The sequence below is a fragment of the Daucus carota genome, chromosome 1 (assembly GCF_001625215.2).
Source record: "Daucus carota subsp. sativus chromosome 1, DH1 v3.0, whole genome shotgun sequence".
Taxonomy (NCBI): Eukaryota; Viridiplantae; Streptophyta; class Magnoliopsida; order Apiales; family Apiaceae; genus Daucus; species Daucus carota.
The window spans coordinates 45,330,271-45,347,141 of record NC_030381.2 but is presented as its reverse complement, the minus strand read 5'-3'; the positions used below and the strand labels follow the sequence as shown (position 1 = coordinate 45,347,141).

At 33.3% G+C, this 16,871-nt stretch overlaps 3 protein-coding genes across 10 annotated transcripts; 2 read left to right on the top strand and 1 right to left on the bottom strand.

The window, feature by feature from the left end:
* Positions 1-710: 710 nt before the first annotated feature.
* LOC108205481 (uncharacterized) lies at positions 711-8,039 on the bottom strand. 8 transcript variants are annotated; one of them, XR_010288084.1, is made up of 10 exons: positions 7,949-8,039; positions 6,514-6,786; positions 5,680-5,832; positions 5,365-5,540; positions 4,920-4,984; positions 4,723-4,824; positions 4,429-4,584; positions 2,569-2,688; positions 1,194-1,342; positions 711-1,096 (listed from the first exon to the last, which is right to left on the bottom strand). XR_010288084.1 is itself a non-coding variant. In XM_064085684.1 (10 exons), exons 3-10 carry the CDS (start codon positions 5,787-5,789, stop codon positions 990-992), a joined length of 966 nt encoding a protein of 321 aa, XP_063941754.1. In that variant the 5' UTR covers positions 5,790-5,832; positions 6,484-6,786; positions 7,949-8,039; the 3' UTR covers positions 711-989. The 8 variants fall into 8 exon arrangements, 6 of the variants coding, with proteins under 6 accessions (XP_063941754.1, XP_063941755.1, XP_017230950.1 ...); XM_064085684.1 differs by having other exon boundaries at positions 1,194-1,323; positions 6,484-6,786; XM_064085685.1 differs by having other exon boundaries at positions 1,190-1,323.
* A 1,151-nt stretch (positions 8,040-9,190) lies between these two features.
* On the top strand, positions 9,191-12,596 carry LOC108208406 (uncharacterized). Its single transcript, XM_017378942.2, has 3 exons — positions 9,191-9,645; positions 11,138-11,415; positions 12,120-12,596. Exons 1-3 carry the CDS (start codon positions 9,387-9,389, stop codon positions 12,432-12,434), a joined length of 852 nt encoding a protein of 283 aa, XP_017234431.1. The 5' UTR covers positions 9,191-9,386; the 3' UTR covers positions 12,435-12,596.
* A 1,451-nt stretch (positions 12,597-14,047) lies between these two features.
* Positions 14,048-16,766, top strand: LOC108218758 (photosystem II 22 kDa protein, chloroplastic). The gene is made up of 4 exons (XM_017391890.2): positions 14,048-14,406; positions 14,625-14,738; positions 15,662-15,905; positions 16,285-16,766. The coding sequence occupies exons 1-4, from the start codon at positions 14,191-14,193 to the stop codon at positions 16,527-16,529; spliced, it is 819 nt and encodes a 272-aa protein (XP_017247379.1). The 5' UTR covers positions 14,048-14,190; the 3' UTR covers positions 16,530-16,766.
* The last annotated feature ends 105 nt before the right edge of the window (positions 16,767-16,871 follow it).

Here is a 16,871-nt window from a genome sequence, read left to right as displayed (position 1 = left end):
CATCTAACGTATGATTTAACATAACTTATGGATAAGTTTGGGAGTTTAAATTATGACCTATTTGGATAATTTTGACTTATTAATAATTTATGAGTTATTAAAAATATATGTGACGTGACTTATGTGATAAACCGGGAGTTTAAAATATTTATTTGAATAATTTTGACTTATTAATAACTTATGAGTTTGTAAAAATATAATAATAAAAATAAAAAGGACTTATAAGTAATTTTTATCAAAGAAAAAGTTAAAATAAATAAATTATTTCACTGATAAAAGCATCTCAAACTAACTTCGGGCTTATTTCTAACTTTAAGTCGTCTTCTGTCTTGTTATATAAAGAGACATTTTTCAGTTTACAATTAGAAACAACTTTAAACCAGGACAAACAAAAAGATACCATGGTCAGATGTACATTACACCATCAATGACTTGAAGTCGCAGTCACGTGAAAAATATATTAAATATCTAAAATCACTGATGAGTGACTTCAAGTCACTTATATTTTCCACTAAATTTAAATTAGATTATTATCCTTCGCACCATAAGTGACATACACCATCGTGAAGTCACTGATGAGTGTTAATTAACCCATGGATTTCGACATGATATTACTAAATTTCTATTTATGTGTAAAATTTACACTAATATATTATGAGTAGCAACATGCTTTCACTATGCAAGGTTCCATGTAAAGAGTGTACAGCATATGCAACAGCAATCTTTGCTTCTCATATAAATAATTGTAAGCATTACAATTGCAATACAATCCAGAACAGTTAGATCAAATGTCATACCTCATTAACCTCTCTAGCTAGTCTACACAATTGTAAGTTGTAATCCCTAGATACAAGATCAAGAGGACCAATTTATCTCGAAAACACATTCAATACCATTAGTTAAATACTTGCAATACCAATCTGAAATCATGATTACATCATGCCAGCAACAACTATAACCGGTTAGTTAACTTGCACAAAAATTGCTGCTTACATTAGCCCCCCAACAGCTATGACAGAATCAGTCCCGGAAACATATTCATCTTCAACAAGTGGAATTGTCCTCCACACACTCATTTTCATAGGATGGCTTTTATCTACAAGTTCAATGACACATTTTTTTATTATATATGTGTTTATACTTTCTACATTGCCACAATATTCAAAATAAAAAACATATTACAATTTACCTACATTTATTGGCACAGTCCTTTCTTAAGCAAATGGCAGCATAATGAGACCCAACCAATTCCAAGAGTGCAAATTGCCAATCGCCTGTGAGGTTGGCAGAATCCTCTAAAGACTCGACCACTATGTCAGAATTCTGACAGCATATCTGAAGCCTTTAGTACGTTTAAAATTAATGAATCTTATGTGAAATAGTATGTAATATATAACTAAACATCTCCGACAAGCTTAAAAAAAGCCAGTGCCTGATACATGCTGCCACTGCAGCAGGTTTTTGAAAACATCTTGATGTACTCAAGTGCAACCTTCTTTATTTTTTTACAAAGAGGTTATTTCCAAGGTTCAAACTCATGACCTGATGGTAACAACTAACAAGTAAGCACTTAACTATGACACCAAACACGAACATTGACAGAATAACAGAATATTTTAGACTTGCTAAAAGCACAAAAATAATTTGTACAATACTTAAATATTTAAGAAAGAATGTACTATCGAATAAGGACGATGGTGGGTGGGAGAGGGGGGAAATGAAGGAATAAACCAACATCCGTGGACAATGAGTAAAACACTCATAACTCCCCAACTATATTTAAAAATTCTCATCAATTCACTTTAATAAGACGAATTTCTTAGGTTTTCACAAAATTTTATATTGGCTTTTTTTACTAAATCTTTAATTGGCCTTTTGAATTGGTTAGCATAAACAAAATTTATATTGCATTTAGTATTTTTTAAATTGGATTTTAATTCATTTTTAATACTTGTTGACAAATTTCTCATTAGATTTAAAATATGTTCCTTGATTCTAAGAATATTTTAGGTTGCTAGGAAATACAAAAGATTATATATTATAATAGTATATGAGGTTAAGATCCTAAATAGTTACATCGACAACCAACAAAACCTTCTCATGCTAATTTTATATTGGATTACTTTAATATTTTCTATTTGATGTTTATTACAATATGAGTACTGATACTGTATTTTTGTTGATATTTAATTAAAACATGTTAACCAGCTTTCTATTCTTTATATGAGGTGACAACCTCTTTATTAGATTTAGTTTCTTAGTATTTTACACAAAGAAATATCATTTGTAGTATTTTTTTTTCTTTTGGCTCATTATGTAAGAAAGAAGTGTTATCACAACCTTTACTTGACTCCCTTAACTCTTAAGAGGCACGATGTTACATTAAAGAAACTGCATCTATTCTATCACTTGATCTGAATACTAGAATATATTGATACGACAATAATTCACCAAGCCTATGATTATAACTCAAAACTTATGGCAATAAGTAAGCAGCATAATTTAATGACAACATAGCAACGTGGAGAAATTGATTCCTCAAAGCCCGGAGGAGAGGTGATCAAATACCTCAAAACTGGAACTTTCAGAAAGATGAAAGCTTTCTTTGCTATCAGCTACAGACCGGATGGTAAGAGTTTGGAATGGTGATCCAGAAAATCCCCTTCCTAATGCTTTAACATATGCCTCCTGAATATAGATTTTCTAGGTCAGTGAAGTCTAAAGGAAAAATTGTAATTGATGCATCAACTTCACAAATTTTGCATAACCAACTAGAAATACTGATGGACAAAATAAATAGACATAAGTATGTGTGTGGGTGTCTGCTTACATGGTGTGTATAACAGTGATCTATCTTCATTAAAAAAAAATGCACGAAATATTTCAAAATGATGTATACAGACAAATACAAAATATCAGTATTTTGCATAGTTCCCTATAGAAAGAAGTTTAAATGAAAATTTAAGGCACATAAATATTTAGAAACCATCAAAACATTTTGCCAAGCAAAAGTATAACAACCAACTATATCTACATTCTGCATCACACTTTTTAAAAATACCACCTGCTTTTGCTTTGAAAACTGCAACCAAAACACATGAAACTTTGACTTTGATAGCCCTTGAAATAAAGGAGCACTTTTTCCACAATTCTCAGGTGTACTTCCAGATAAATTTGAGTACTTTAAAAATAAGGAGGGAATGTGGATTTCATATATATTTTTCCCAGAATCTAAAGCCAAGTCAGGAAGCTTATCGTATGCTCAGTGCTCCAAAAGGCAGTTCACAAGTAGGGACAATTTCAAAAGAAAGAGTAGAGGCTGTATGCAAGTAACAAAGCGGCAACAAAGTGCATGTGTCAAATGCCAAAACTTATAAAAACTATTAAGAATCTAGGCAGAAAGATCAGACTCTCCTCAATCAAAAGTTATTTAAAAACAAAACCATAATAACCACACTTGTTTAAATTTCTCAGAACAGAAGCATAAGCTCGTCTGCCTCACTCTATCTTGCCTCCCTCACTTTCATCAGGATAGATACGTACATACGGTAATGTTTATTAAAGGCGAGAGGCGCGGTGAGGCTCAGGACCCTCCTCATAAAGAGTCATCCTCTATTAAAGAAGCATAAGTTCAGTTTTAAGCTACACAATTTTCGAATAAATCACCACAGTCCACCTCATAAACTAAAAGCAAATCATAGACTGATCACCAAGCCATCATAAATTCTGTACATGGAAGAGTCGAAGAGAAGGGGGAAACAAAATAAGATGAAGGGTAGAGAAGATTAAGCAAGTTGTGGCAGAGTTGCAGTTTTCTCAAAAGAGCTACTGGTATATAACAGATTAAAAGCCGCATCTTACATTTAGGACTGTTTCATCTTTCCATTTCAAACACTGGGCTGCTTTTAGGTTCAAATATACTGTCCTCTCTCCATTTGCATCTCACAAGTCGCCTCGCTTGAGATGCAAGCCGCGCGTCGTGAGCCACACGTGTCATCGAAGGGTACACTGGTATGTACTACTTCTGTAGGGGAAGAACTGCTTTTTCATACGAGGCGCTGGATGAATAACCATCCACCCCAGACTCAAACTAATTGAGCTTTTTCTTAAAACTTAAACTCTTGGGACGAACATCCAAAATAGAGAAAATTTGGAGCCATGGAATCCAGCTAATCGGTTTGTAAAAATCAAGTTTTTGAACTTTGTTGACTTATGTCTAGTAAACTATCTCTATTATGCTGTGAGGTTGTTCCACATACTTTTACATTGTTCACTATTCGAACTAAAACCATAAATATATTATTAAGAAAAAAATTAAGATACAAAGAGGCAGTAAAGCTCAACTTAATACAAAAATCCAAAACTGCAAGCCTTTGCTCATAGAGGAATAAGACACATGCACATATTAAATCTGATAACAGGGCTAACCTTGAGTGTCCATAATTTTATGAACTCCTGGCGCTGAATTTCAGGGTCTGAAATAGAACATAATAGTTGCACCTCTTGCTGGGAAAAGTATCTTTTAGCAAATGATGAGATACTGTGTTTAATCTTCCGTTCCTTTTCTTCTATGTCTATGCCAATCTAATATCCAGAAGTTAATGAAAACGCTTAAAAACATTACTTTAACAAAAACGGAGGAAATTTTATGTCAATCTGTTTACAATATAAGCTTCAAAGATATGTATTTTACTCAAGAGTAACAAAGTGATAGTCACTAACTGGATTATGCGTCGACACTCCACATGCTACTAGAGATTTGGTATGTGAAATATTGAAATGCAATTGTTGAGGATGCCAATCCTCAATCTGTTGCCAGTCTACCTATAAATATGTTCAAGGCTGATGTTTTTAAGTGTATGATTAGAAAACATGAAAATGAAAAGAGTTACTGTACAAACAGCATATGGCACCCAAACCTCAGGCTTCCCATGGATGTTCTTCCTAAACTTCAAAGACCTTGGACTAACTTGATTTATCTGATCTAGGAAGAGAAAATATTAATTCAGTTATCAAATGAGTTCACTGTACATTTTGTGTAACTTATCAACAGCCAAGAATTGTACAAGAAAATATGAACCCAGTGACCTATTTTCCGGTGTTTCCAAAGTTATAAATCTTTAATTTCTTGTCATCATCAGAAGATGTTACACGAAGTACTAGTATTATGCTTTCAGCATCATTTGAAAATATGTATAGACATATTCAGATTATCATAATCATCTTTCAATTAACTAGATCAGACTAAGTTTACTTTTTGCTATAGATGAAACTGACATGTACTCTGCATACTCTGATAAATGTAAATGTGTAACTTGAGTATGAAACTAAAGGAAGATTAAGATAAAAATCAGTTAGTCATACATCTTGCAATGGTAGTACGAACAAGAGCACGAGCAAGCAGAGCTCCTTTTTGCAATTCATCGCCACGCAAGCTAAAAACATGTTCTTTTTCAGATTTTGGTAGAAATTCCAAGTATTTGTTTAAGAGTTGTTCACTCTTAACTTCATTAGGTATAACATACCAAAGATGAGTTTCCCTGCATTTCAGAAAGTATATTATACTAAACTGCAAGAAAAGTAACAAGAGATCCTGAATGTTTCGATAACTAACCTCCAGATAAACATCACATAATATATAGAAGTACATGGTAAGTTAATTGCAATACTAAATCATACATTCGGGAAGGAAGTTGTATTGGCGCCAGAGAAGTTGAAGAGGTAAAGAATTTTGTATCCAGGCATTGCATCCTCATATCGATTCTTACGCCACGCATGCATAAAAACATAAATCCTAAAGGCTGCTCAATCGTTCTTCCACAATGCTATGTTCTGCATAATCAACACTAGTAATTTTAAAGTCTACTACTTACTAATCACTAATCTGATTCTACCAAATGTTATAATCGATTGTCTTTATACATAAATTTATGAAGCAGCAACCGTGTAAAACTTATAACTCGTATGATAATTCCGCAAATCATATACCGTATTTTATACGTAGAACAAGCCGGTAATGTAAAATCATGATACAACAAGTTGAATTACAGTAAAGTAACACGACTTGAGTAATCAAAGTCTAGTGCAAGTCACAATCCTCGAGTAATCATGTAATAACGAGAATATCACTCGATTCGTGTTTCATAATATATATATAAAACAATCACATTCTGATATTCAAAATCACTTATTATATGCTTAAGAATTGTATTTTACAAATTTGGGGAAGTCGCCCTGGACAAAATTGATAGTCAACACTACACAGCTATAAAAAAACCATATGTATGTATGTATATAAATGAGAGCGCATAAATTCAACTGAACTGAGAAGATAATTCAATTGAAGATGAATTTCGTAGAGACAATTCAGATGATTTAGATGATGATGATCATGATTTTAATATTCTAATAAAATATAAATTTATAATTGACACTGCAAGCAATGCAAACAAAGTAGTTAAATAGAATTATACAAACATATACCATGACAATAAAGAAAGAATAGACACTAACAAGTATCGCGTAGCGAATGGAGCGGGTAGAGGTCTTGCAACTCAATAACACAGGTTTGTGTGTAACTGATACAATAAGACCATAGATTAAACTTGTTTAGGACATCCAATTGCAGAAACCTGCAACTTTTGTTTATCTGATTCATTACCCGGTAGTAGTTGATTTGTGGATGATTTGGACCCTTGTACAGGGTGCCAATTATTAAGGTAAAATTTAACAACTGTGATCGAAAGGACGAGAAGACGGCGAGTTATTATGTGTGATTGGCTATTGCTGATAATATTTGGGTTAATTATCAAACTCACTGAAGTTGACAAATAGTATCAACTTCATCATCTCCACGGAGTCTCAAGTTGCTCACTAAACTCGTTTAATGGTATCAAACTCATCATTGCCGTTAAAAAAAATAACGGAGGTCAGACGGAGTGACAGATGAGCGGTTAACGTGGCACATTAATAAAAAAGACTAAAGAAAAACAAATGAAAGAAAATAGAAAAAAGTAGAAAATAAAAATGCCACATAATTTGAAGTTTATATGGAAATAAAGTATGCAAACTTTTTATTAAATTGATTTTAGGATAATTATCTAAATAAATGTATGGAACTAAATTTTAATATATAATTAACTAAACAATTAAGATTAACTTTTATGTTTTTTATTAGATTATAATTATTTTTGAATAATATTGAAATGTTTTTTCTTATAATAAAATTTATTTATGTGAATATTATTGTTGGCAAAAAAATATTTTTAAAGATTATGTGTTGTTTTTGAAGATTTGGACAATGTGTGTTGCTTCATATGTTAAATTTACATATATTTATTTTCATGTTTTTGTTTGGTACAAGAAACTCCAAAAGAAATAGAAGTGTTAAAAATCGAAATGAATTTCTTTATGTTCTATCTCTAAATTTTTCTTAAAATTTTAAAAAAGTTGGTGATATAAAAAAAATTTGAAAATATTTTTTTGCCAAGAATAATATTCACATAAATAAAATTTATTAAAAGAGAAAACATTTCAATATTATTCAAAAATAATTATAATCTAATAAAAAACATAAAAGTTAATCTTAATTGTTTAGTTAATTATATATTAAAATTTAGTTCGATACGTTTATTTAGATAATTATATCTTAAAATCAATTTAATAAAAAGTTTGCATGCTTTATTTCCATATAAACTTCAAATTATGTGGCAAAAGTATTTTCTACTTTTTTTTTATTTTCTTTCATTTGTTTTTCTTCAGTCTTTTTTATTAATGTGCCACGTCAACCGCCAATCTGTCACTCCGTCTAACCTCCGTTACTTTTTTTTAACGGCAGTGATGAGTTTGATACCATTAAGCGAGTTTAGTGAGCAACTTGAGACTCCGTGGAGATCAGTGATGAAGTTGATACTATTTGTCCACTTCAGTGATGAGTTTGATAATTAACCCGATAATATTTAACAGAGTTGATGGATCATGATTCATGAAAAACCTACACAGTATTAGACATTAGACAGTTTAGGACATTAGACACTGGGGCTTGTTTGGTTCGCGGAGCGGTATCGGGTTGGAATTAGGAATCGGTTTGGGGTAGTATAGGGTTAAGGTATCATTCCTGATATCCTGTGTTTGGTCGAGTGTTGGAATGAATCTATTTAATTTAAAATATTATCATGCTATTGATTAAATTAAATTATTTTATTAAATAAAAAATTATAATTATTTTTATTATTAATAACAACATTTATTTGTACATATAAATAATTTTTTTATTATTATTAGTATTTTTTCAAAATAAAAAAAATATTAATATTGATACCCATACCAGCATCTCATACCCACCCCTCCACTTGGGTTTCAAAAGGTCATATTCTGAGGGTTTCAGGTATGGGTATGACGATAAAAAAAATCCAACCAAACACTAGGTATGAGTTTGGCTGATTTCATACCGATACCTGATTCCTCATGCCACCCAACCAAACGACCCCTTAGGGTATCTTGGTGGGTTCAGGTGAGGTTGAGTCTCGGATTAAAAATTTTATTGCACCCCAATCCCAAAAATTTTATTGACTCAGAATATCCGATCCGAACCCGACCTGCGGTCCCCGCGGGTAATCCAAACCTAACTCGACCCATAATATTTATTAATAATATTATTTAATAATAAATAGTGTTATTTTGATCTAAATAAATTAATTTCTATTATATTAGATAATTTATCATTAAATTTAACTAATAATATTACAAAAAAATATAAATATATGCATCTTATATATATATATATATATATAGTATTTATATTATATATTAATTTTAAGGTGACCCCTATTCAACTCGAAAAATGACGTTTTTTTGGATGTTAATTTTGGGTCAACCGAATTTGACACGAACCCGAAATCCTCCAACCCGAATTCGTATTTAGATTAAAATAACACTATTTGTTACAAATCTATAGAGAGCTCGACAGATAACACTATTTGTTACAAATTTATAGAGAGCTCGACAGATATAACTATTACGTTTTAAAGTATGAGTACTAATTTGCCAATGACTCAAAATCCAGTCATACAAAGTACAATTATCTATAAATTAAATGAACGCCCACAAATCACAATCCCACACTACACCTAATACACGCGTACATCAAGTAGAAGGTGCTGTGTATTTAATTACCTTCATTCCTAAATTTATTACATAACGTGTGACTCTAGGGTACGATTATTTCTTTTCACGACTCCCAACACTGCCACACCGTATCATCAACCTGACCATAGTATCTCAGTAGATATGTCTTGTTTTTCCTCACAAAAACACTCACATATTTTGACATGTACAAATAGAATCTGAAGCTAATAGCAAGGAGGAGCAGACAGTGAGCTGTTGTAATGGCTCCACGAGGGAGAGCAAGTCATGCCAACAAGGAGAACAAAGCAGGGGTGTTTTTCTTGGCTACTTTGGTGATGTGGGGTGTCTCTGTTTTGTTTGAAATAGTTGTTAACAAGAGGACTGAGCTCTATTCTGTTGTTGCTGGCTACTGTTTCTACCAGTTTTCCAACTGGGTTTTCAATACTTGGGTGTCTAGAGATCATCTGTTTGTCAATACTTGTGTTTCTCTCCTCCATTCATTCATTACTTCTTGTTCAGGTCTCAATTCACCCCTCTTTTAAGCTTGTGTGTGTATGCATTGTGCTCTATTTCTGTGTTTTGGTTGCTTGTTTTGATTAGTTGTTTACAAATTGTTCTGAAATTAGTTGTATTTGTTACAGTATCAATATTGGGAGTTTGTATTGCTTTAGTCCTTTTGGTTAGGTTAATTTTATGAACTGTTTGATTAATTTTAGTTTTGGTCATGGATTGGATTAGTTGTGGGAACCTAGATTTCATTTGAAATTTTGAATTTGAACAAATAACCTGTTGAGGAATATGGATTTGGATTTCGTTTGAAATCCAGCACATTCAAATATTAGTATAAACCTGAGAATTCAAAATGACAACTTAAATCCTGTCATTTGAATCCATCATTTGAAATGAAATGCTCGTTTCCAAACGCTCTCTAAAGGTTTCCACTTATATGCTTGATAAGAGCATCTCCAAGGGTGATATTCAAATTTGTTAGCTATAATGATTATGTAAATTGATTTTAATAGTTGTGCTCTTTATGGGGATGGTGCTTCTCTGGTTATAAAGAGTCGATACTCACCCCTGATCTGCTCCTCTTGAATTTAGTTATCCTTGTGTTAATACAGTGGGTATGTCATGGGGACATCTTTAGGTGACATTATATATTTACACATCCTCTGTGCTTTCTGGGTTTGGGTCAATTGTACTTTGTCACTTTGACCCATGTTTATCATTCCCTATTAAAATAACTCCTTAGTTTCATCTCTTATGGGTAAGAAATGATGATTGTTGAGTGATTGCAGTGATTCTAGTAATTCAGTTTGCAATACCAACTTAAACTAGTCATGTGCATACTGTCATATGTTATAACATTTAGTTCTTTAAACCTATGAACTGTCCCACTTTATGAAATGCGTTCTACAAGGCAATTACAGTAAAATATTTTGAAATTCTCTGTTCCGGATTTTCTTTATCTGTTCCTCACTTTTTTACCAGTAACAAAGTCTCTACTGTTAGAATATCTGAATCTGGCATACACATTCACACACCTAAAGTGCCAATAACATCTATCAATCTATTGAGTCCGATTCTTGGATTTTTTTACTCTTATACTGATTGTTAGCAGTGATTGCATATCTGTCATTTTTATAGACAACACAAATTTAGTAGCTTCCAGTTAAAATCAAATAAAATAACCAGTCTTAGAATTTTTGAGTGTAGGCCAGTTCCACCAAATTTGAGGCTGTTAATGACACAGCTCTATGCTGCATTGTTCAGCATAGGTTGTCAGTTCCCACCAGAAGTTTATTGGTACACCTAGTGTCATATGGCGGACAACTGTATTTTTTTAATTCTGGTTAAGGTAGATTGTACAGTGCTAAAACTTATCAGGAATATAATATACCATGAGCCCCCGATTTTTGTAAATCAGAATCTGATAATTTTTATACCGTTTATGTGATTTCTGATTTCTCGTGTCTCATTCTTACTTGAATTAATCAGCTACCCATTGCAGTGATTTTCATATTAGTTAATCAGTGGATAGGAAGTGGGTCAACCGAGATGTTTGAGCATTCACAGTTGGTTGGCAATACTTGGGCATGGGCATATCCAGCCTTGTGTGTATCATGTGGTTATTTTGCTTATGATCAGTGGGATATGCTGCGCTATCGATTATATAGTGGCTGGATACCTTCAATCTTGGTGCATCATTTGGTCCTCCTTGTTTGCTTTACTCTGGCGTTGTATCGAAATGTTACAATCAATTACCTAATTTTGACTCTCATATGTGAGGTATGTCTCTTCATCTTCTTGAGTGTGCTCTTTAACCTCTTTGTTTCTTTACGCTCTCTTGTTTTGTCAATGTTCTGGAATTGGCATTAATATTACATATTTACATCCAAACATCTTGATAAAATCTATTTAATAGTTTTGTCCAAATTTGAATTTGGTTGACCATATTTTATGGATATCTCCTATCTTCTTGGATAATAAATAATTTTGTTTTGCAATATATTTGTACAGAATATTATAGAAGTATATTAGCAATCGAGTTTGTTTCGGGATGCTTGTGACATAAGATATATGCGTAGAGAAAGATGTATTAACCATTGTCCTGCTAATTGTAAGAAGATATTTACAAAGCATACTGCCTAAATTAGATGTTTAGTTGAACGATTTATAACACTCTTTTTGCATCTTGGACATCTTCCATAAAAGCTAGTCTAGCAACCTGTACTCTGGTAGAGAAGCTTCGTATAGATGTTGAGATGTATACAATAGTGTAGCAAAAGATAATTCCCCTGCATCATTTATGTCCTTTATGTGTACTCTCTTCCCCTTTTTGATTGCCTAGAGTGGATGTAGAAAGTTGATGCTTGTTTTTAAATTCTAATTCAAAGAAGATTCTTATTATACCAAAAGGCAGATAAATTGCTTTCGAAAATCTACAACAGTTACACCTCTCAAACTCAGTGCTATTACTCTTATGATTACAGTTGCATTCAATCTTTCTACATGTGAGAAAAGTCCGACGGATGGCTGGTGTTCGCGATAGCAAAAACAAATTCGTGAAGGCAGAGTGGTTTCTTAACTGGACTGCATTTGTTCTAGCTAGGTTAGTGTCTCATGTACTTATCACAGCCAAGCTTCTTATTGATGCTCCCAAGTTTGGGAATGGTATTGAACTTCCACTTGCCCTATCTGGAATGGCGGGTATGAATCTGCTAAATATCTTCCTTGGCATTGATCTCTTCAAAGCTTTTAAGAAAGATTATAATCCCCCAGTGAAACGTGAAGATCATCAATCATAAATGCTGAAATTTATTTGTTTACATTATAGTGTTGCATTGTTTAATTGGCAATGTTTTTGTCCTGATTGCCAAGTATTTAAAACTATAACAAGACACCAACAATGTAATATAGTTTTGTTGTAAATAGAGAGTACAAATACCCTTCAGCGGGTTTGAACTATATTTACTATGCCATCAAAGATTGATGGACCTGTGTCTTTTTTTTGGCTGCTTCCTTTTTTTAAAACTGTCACTTATCCAGTTTTTGATAAATTCTGTAAGAGAGATAATAAAGAGCGACTAGCACTGATACAACCGGGATATAGTGCAATAATGTATACAGTTGCCCGGAAAAGGCAGAAGTAGACAGATACCTCTGCACATATGTGCAGGCAACTGTAAATGAGACAATTTAGGTTTCTGAGTTCTTTCTAAACAGGCAGTTACTATAGTTTATAACTTTCTTTACACATGTAACTAAATCTATAGATCTGTCCAGAGTACTTTGTTGCTTACTTGTCCGTGTTCATCACCTTCTACCGTATATATAACCATGAAAGTTCTTAACTTGTGTTTAAGCTGTTATCAGCTTCTATCCTCTGTGCTTGTATTTCTGTCAAATTATAAATCTTCCAATTGGCATAGTTGCCCATGGTTTCAACTTTCAAGTTCCGCGCTCAGATGCAGTAATTTTCCCGCATTACTGTGCTTAGTTACTGTTACGTAGTCTCTGCATCCAGCCTTCAAGAGTAGTGCAGCAAATCACTATGATCTAGATGCCAAGAAAGTGTAGTAGCTAATGTATTTCATAATTTTCATTGGTTTCAATTATGTCAGCTCTAATGTTCTACAGTCATGTTGCATAATTTCAAGGGCATTGGCATTGCTTTGCCTTTTATATGTGGCCAGCTTCGGCTTTATAGGGAAAATATAAGCAGGGAGCTGAAGAAAGCCAAACAGACCGGTTCATTAAAAAACCAGACAGACCAGTTGGTTACCAAAATTCTAACTCAAAAGTTGAGTTGACCCACTTAATGAGGTCCCAAGGTCCCCAACAGGGACTAAGCTACATTTCCAGTTTCTAGGACATACTATTGTATTTTGTCTTGAAACTCTATCATTCAATGCTCGTCGCTGGTATTTTCTACTGCCATGTGTCATTTGTCGAACCATACCTAGAAAGGGAAACAAGTGTAACAAGTTTCATTAACACAACCACACACATCCACTGTTTCATTTGCCATTTATTATTTTCTTATCTCTTCAATTTTCATTTTCCTGAAAATTATATATATTACTTGCCCTAAATTATTTATCGGGGCACTAATTTAATTTTCAGAATCGAGCTCATATTATTGGGAAAAATTTATGGTTTAAATTAAAATATATTTATTCTTGAGCTCTCGAGGCATATCTCGACAATTTTCCACTCAAATAAAAAAACACAATTTTAAGTTGAGCAATAAATCTCTAAATTAAGCACTACTGATATGGGGTTACAATCTAACAAAGTTACAATGATTCAAACATGAAAAAGGGTACGAAAACTTTGTCCACAAAATAAAACTGAATATATCTTAAAACTAAAAGCAAAAAAATAATAAAATACCCAAGAAACGTGGTCAGTCCACACACACCCATCAAGATTCTCAGATGCTATCCTCATATCCCTTGAAATAAAAACTCAGCTTCTCTTCTCTTCTCTTTATCACACACAATTTCACACACACATACATTATCACATTCTTAACTTGTAAAGTAACTAGGAGCTGCTGCCATGGCTCAAACAATGCTGCTCATGTCTTCTAGCACTTGTGTTTCTGGCCATGCAGCTGACAATTTGAAGTCCCCTGCTCTTCCTCTGCTTCAGAGGCTCAAGCCTAAGCCTTTTTCCCACTCTTTGTTGCCTCATCTTGCTAACATTTCCAAATCTTCGTCGACATTCACAACTTATGCTCTCTTCAAGTCCAAAGCCAAAGCTCCAGCCAAGAAGGTATGTTTGCGGGATTTAAATATTCACGCACACATGTCTCGTGCATTCGTACCTTGAAACTCTTGTTATATGTTACAAAGTAGATGTTCATGTCTTTACTGACAGTCTCGAACTATCAACTTCTTGTTACATGTCGCGAAGGATATTTTCTTGTTTAAAATTGTAGATTGATAGGATAAGTTTTTTATATTTATTCATTAATATTTGATATGTTATAGGTGGTAGCTCCAAAGCCAAAGGTTGAGGATGGTATATTTGGAACCTCAGGAGGCATTGGTTTTACAAAGCAAAATGAGCTCTTTGTTGGTCGTGTGGCTATGATTGGCTTTGCTGTGAGTATACAACCTCTTTTCGACACTTAATTTCATTCATTTACATTCTGATTTATGCTGCTTCCAAATTTTTGGACTTAACTGTCAGTTGTTCTGTGTGTTCATGTTTTGTTTCGAAACTCTGTCAAATCTAGAGGTGGTAAAATATGGTTTTGGTTTGGTTTTGGTTCTTGTAAAATGGATTTGGTTTGGATAGATGAACCCAAACCATTTCCAAACCATATTTTAATAAATGTGGTTATGGTTTTAGTTTGAATTATGGGTAACTAGTTTAGTAAGTAAAAATAAGTTTTATATAATGAACAAAAATTAATACACTCAAATCACAATATAATGAATACTAAATATAACAAAAGCATGTGCGAGTGTGTGAGTTGATGGAGTGGTTTAAGCTCTTGGCTTCTCCAAGTAAGGTCATGAGTTCGAATCATGGGATGTGCATGTGTGATAATTAGCAAAAAGAAAGAAAAGAAAAGAAAAGGAAGAAAAGAAAAGGAACCTAATAGTGTGTGTGGAGAGAAATGTGAGACTAAAAATCAAACCAAATCCATTTTTATAAATGTGATTTCAAATGGATCCAAATTCACAATTTTGGTTTGGTTTGGATTGGTTTAATGGTTTTGCATCCATATTGCCACCTCTAGTCAAATCTAAGTCAAGAAAATGTATTGAAGATGAATATTATTACATTATATTCTACTATCTTTGTATCATAAAGTGTCAATGCAAGTCAGATTGTGACTCCTTGTTTAGCAGTTTTTCCCGTGACTTATAAGTCAGGATAAGTAGCTATGAATATTCTGACAACAATTGTCGACTGATAGTTAAAAATAAAATAAAACTAGTGCATCTTATGCTTCACATAAGTCATATTATTTGTAATTGCTAGTCGTTATAAAGCAGCTTCAATTTGGTCTGTGCAGGCATCTTTATTGGGAGAAGCTGTTACAGGGAAAGGAATATTAGCACAGTTGAACTTGGAAACTGGTATTCCAATTTATGAAGCTGAGCCCCTTCTTCTGTTCTTCATTCTTTTCACATTGCTCGGAGCAATTGGAGCTCTTGGTGACCGTGGTAGGTTCGTTGATGACCCTCCCACCGGCCTTGAGAAGGCCGTCATCAAGCCTGGCAAGGGATTCAGAGGAGCTCTGGGTCTCAGCGAAGGAGGTTAATTGCTTATATCTCATTTACTTGATATGTATAACTGCATGGCCTAAATTAAAAAACATGGAAAATGATAGCAAAATTTTTTGTATGTGCCACTCGAGAGAAGAGATGACAATTATGTTCCTCTACAAAGCACAGTCTTAAGAAGTAAAAGGCACGCAAACTTCAGGGATGGTTTTAGTAAATTCTTTATCCCTCTTATTAATTGAAGAGATATATATTTTGTATAACCTTGATCAAATAATACTTTCAGAATAGGTTGCTCCTAGTTATAGGAGATATAAGTCTAGTATATCAGTTAAGTACATAGTTTCAATTGATCCTTGCCACATTATGTAAATTTTATGTAGTAATGTGGATATGGTTTTACAAAATGCAGGTCCACTTTTTGGATTCACAAAGTCGAATGAGCTGTTTGTCGGAAGGCTAGCACAGCTGGGAATTGCATTCTCCTTGATCGGAGAGATCATAACCGGAAAGGGTGCATTGGCACAGCTAAACATTGAGACCGGAATCCCAATCAGTGACATTGAACCTCTTGTGTTGCTCAATGTTGTCTTCTTCTTTGTCGCTGCATTGAATCCTGGAACCGGAAAGTTTATTACAGATGAGGAAGAAGACTAGTGTGGGTGTCAGCATGTGTGTGAATGCTTTTTTCTTGTACTGGCTCCAACAAAAAATAAAAAGAACCGAATCTGAATTGTTAAGGATGTAGCTTGTAGTTATTTTGTTAATGCAAGTAGATTGAGTTTCTGAACTTGCACATAGTAAGTTATGTTTTATATAATCTGGTCTGTTTACTGTTGTACAAGTACAAGTTCTTGCGGAAATTTAATCTACTTGAAAGGAGATTTAATTTTAGCGCAATTTCAACCATTTACACAATCTACTCAGACTCTTCTCATCTTGCAGTTAAACACAATGGTTCAAGCTTTAACAGAAAACCATCAGAAACTAGCCAAAAAC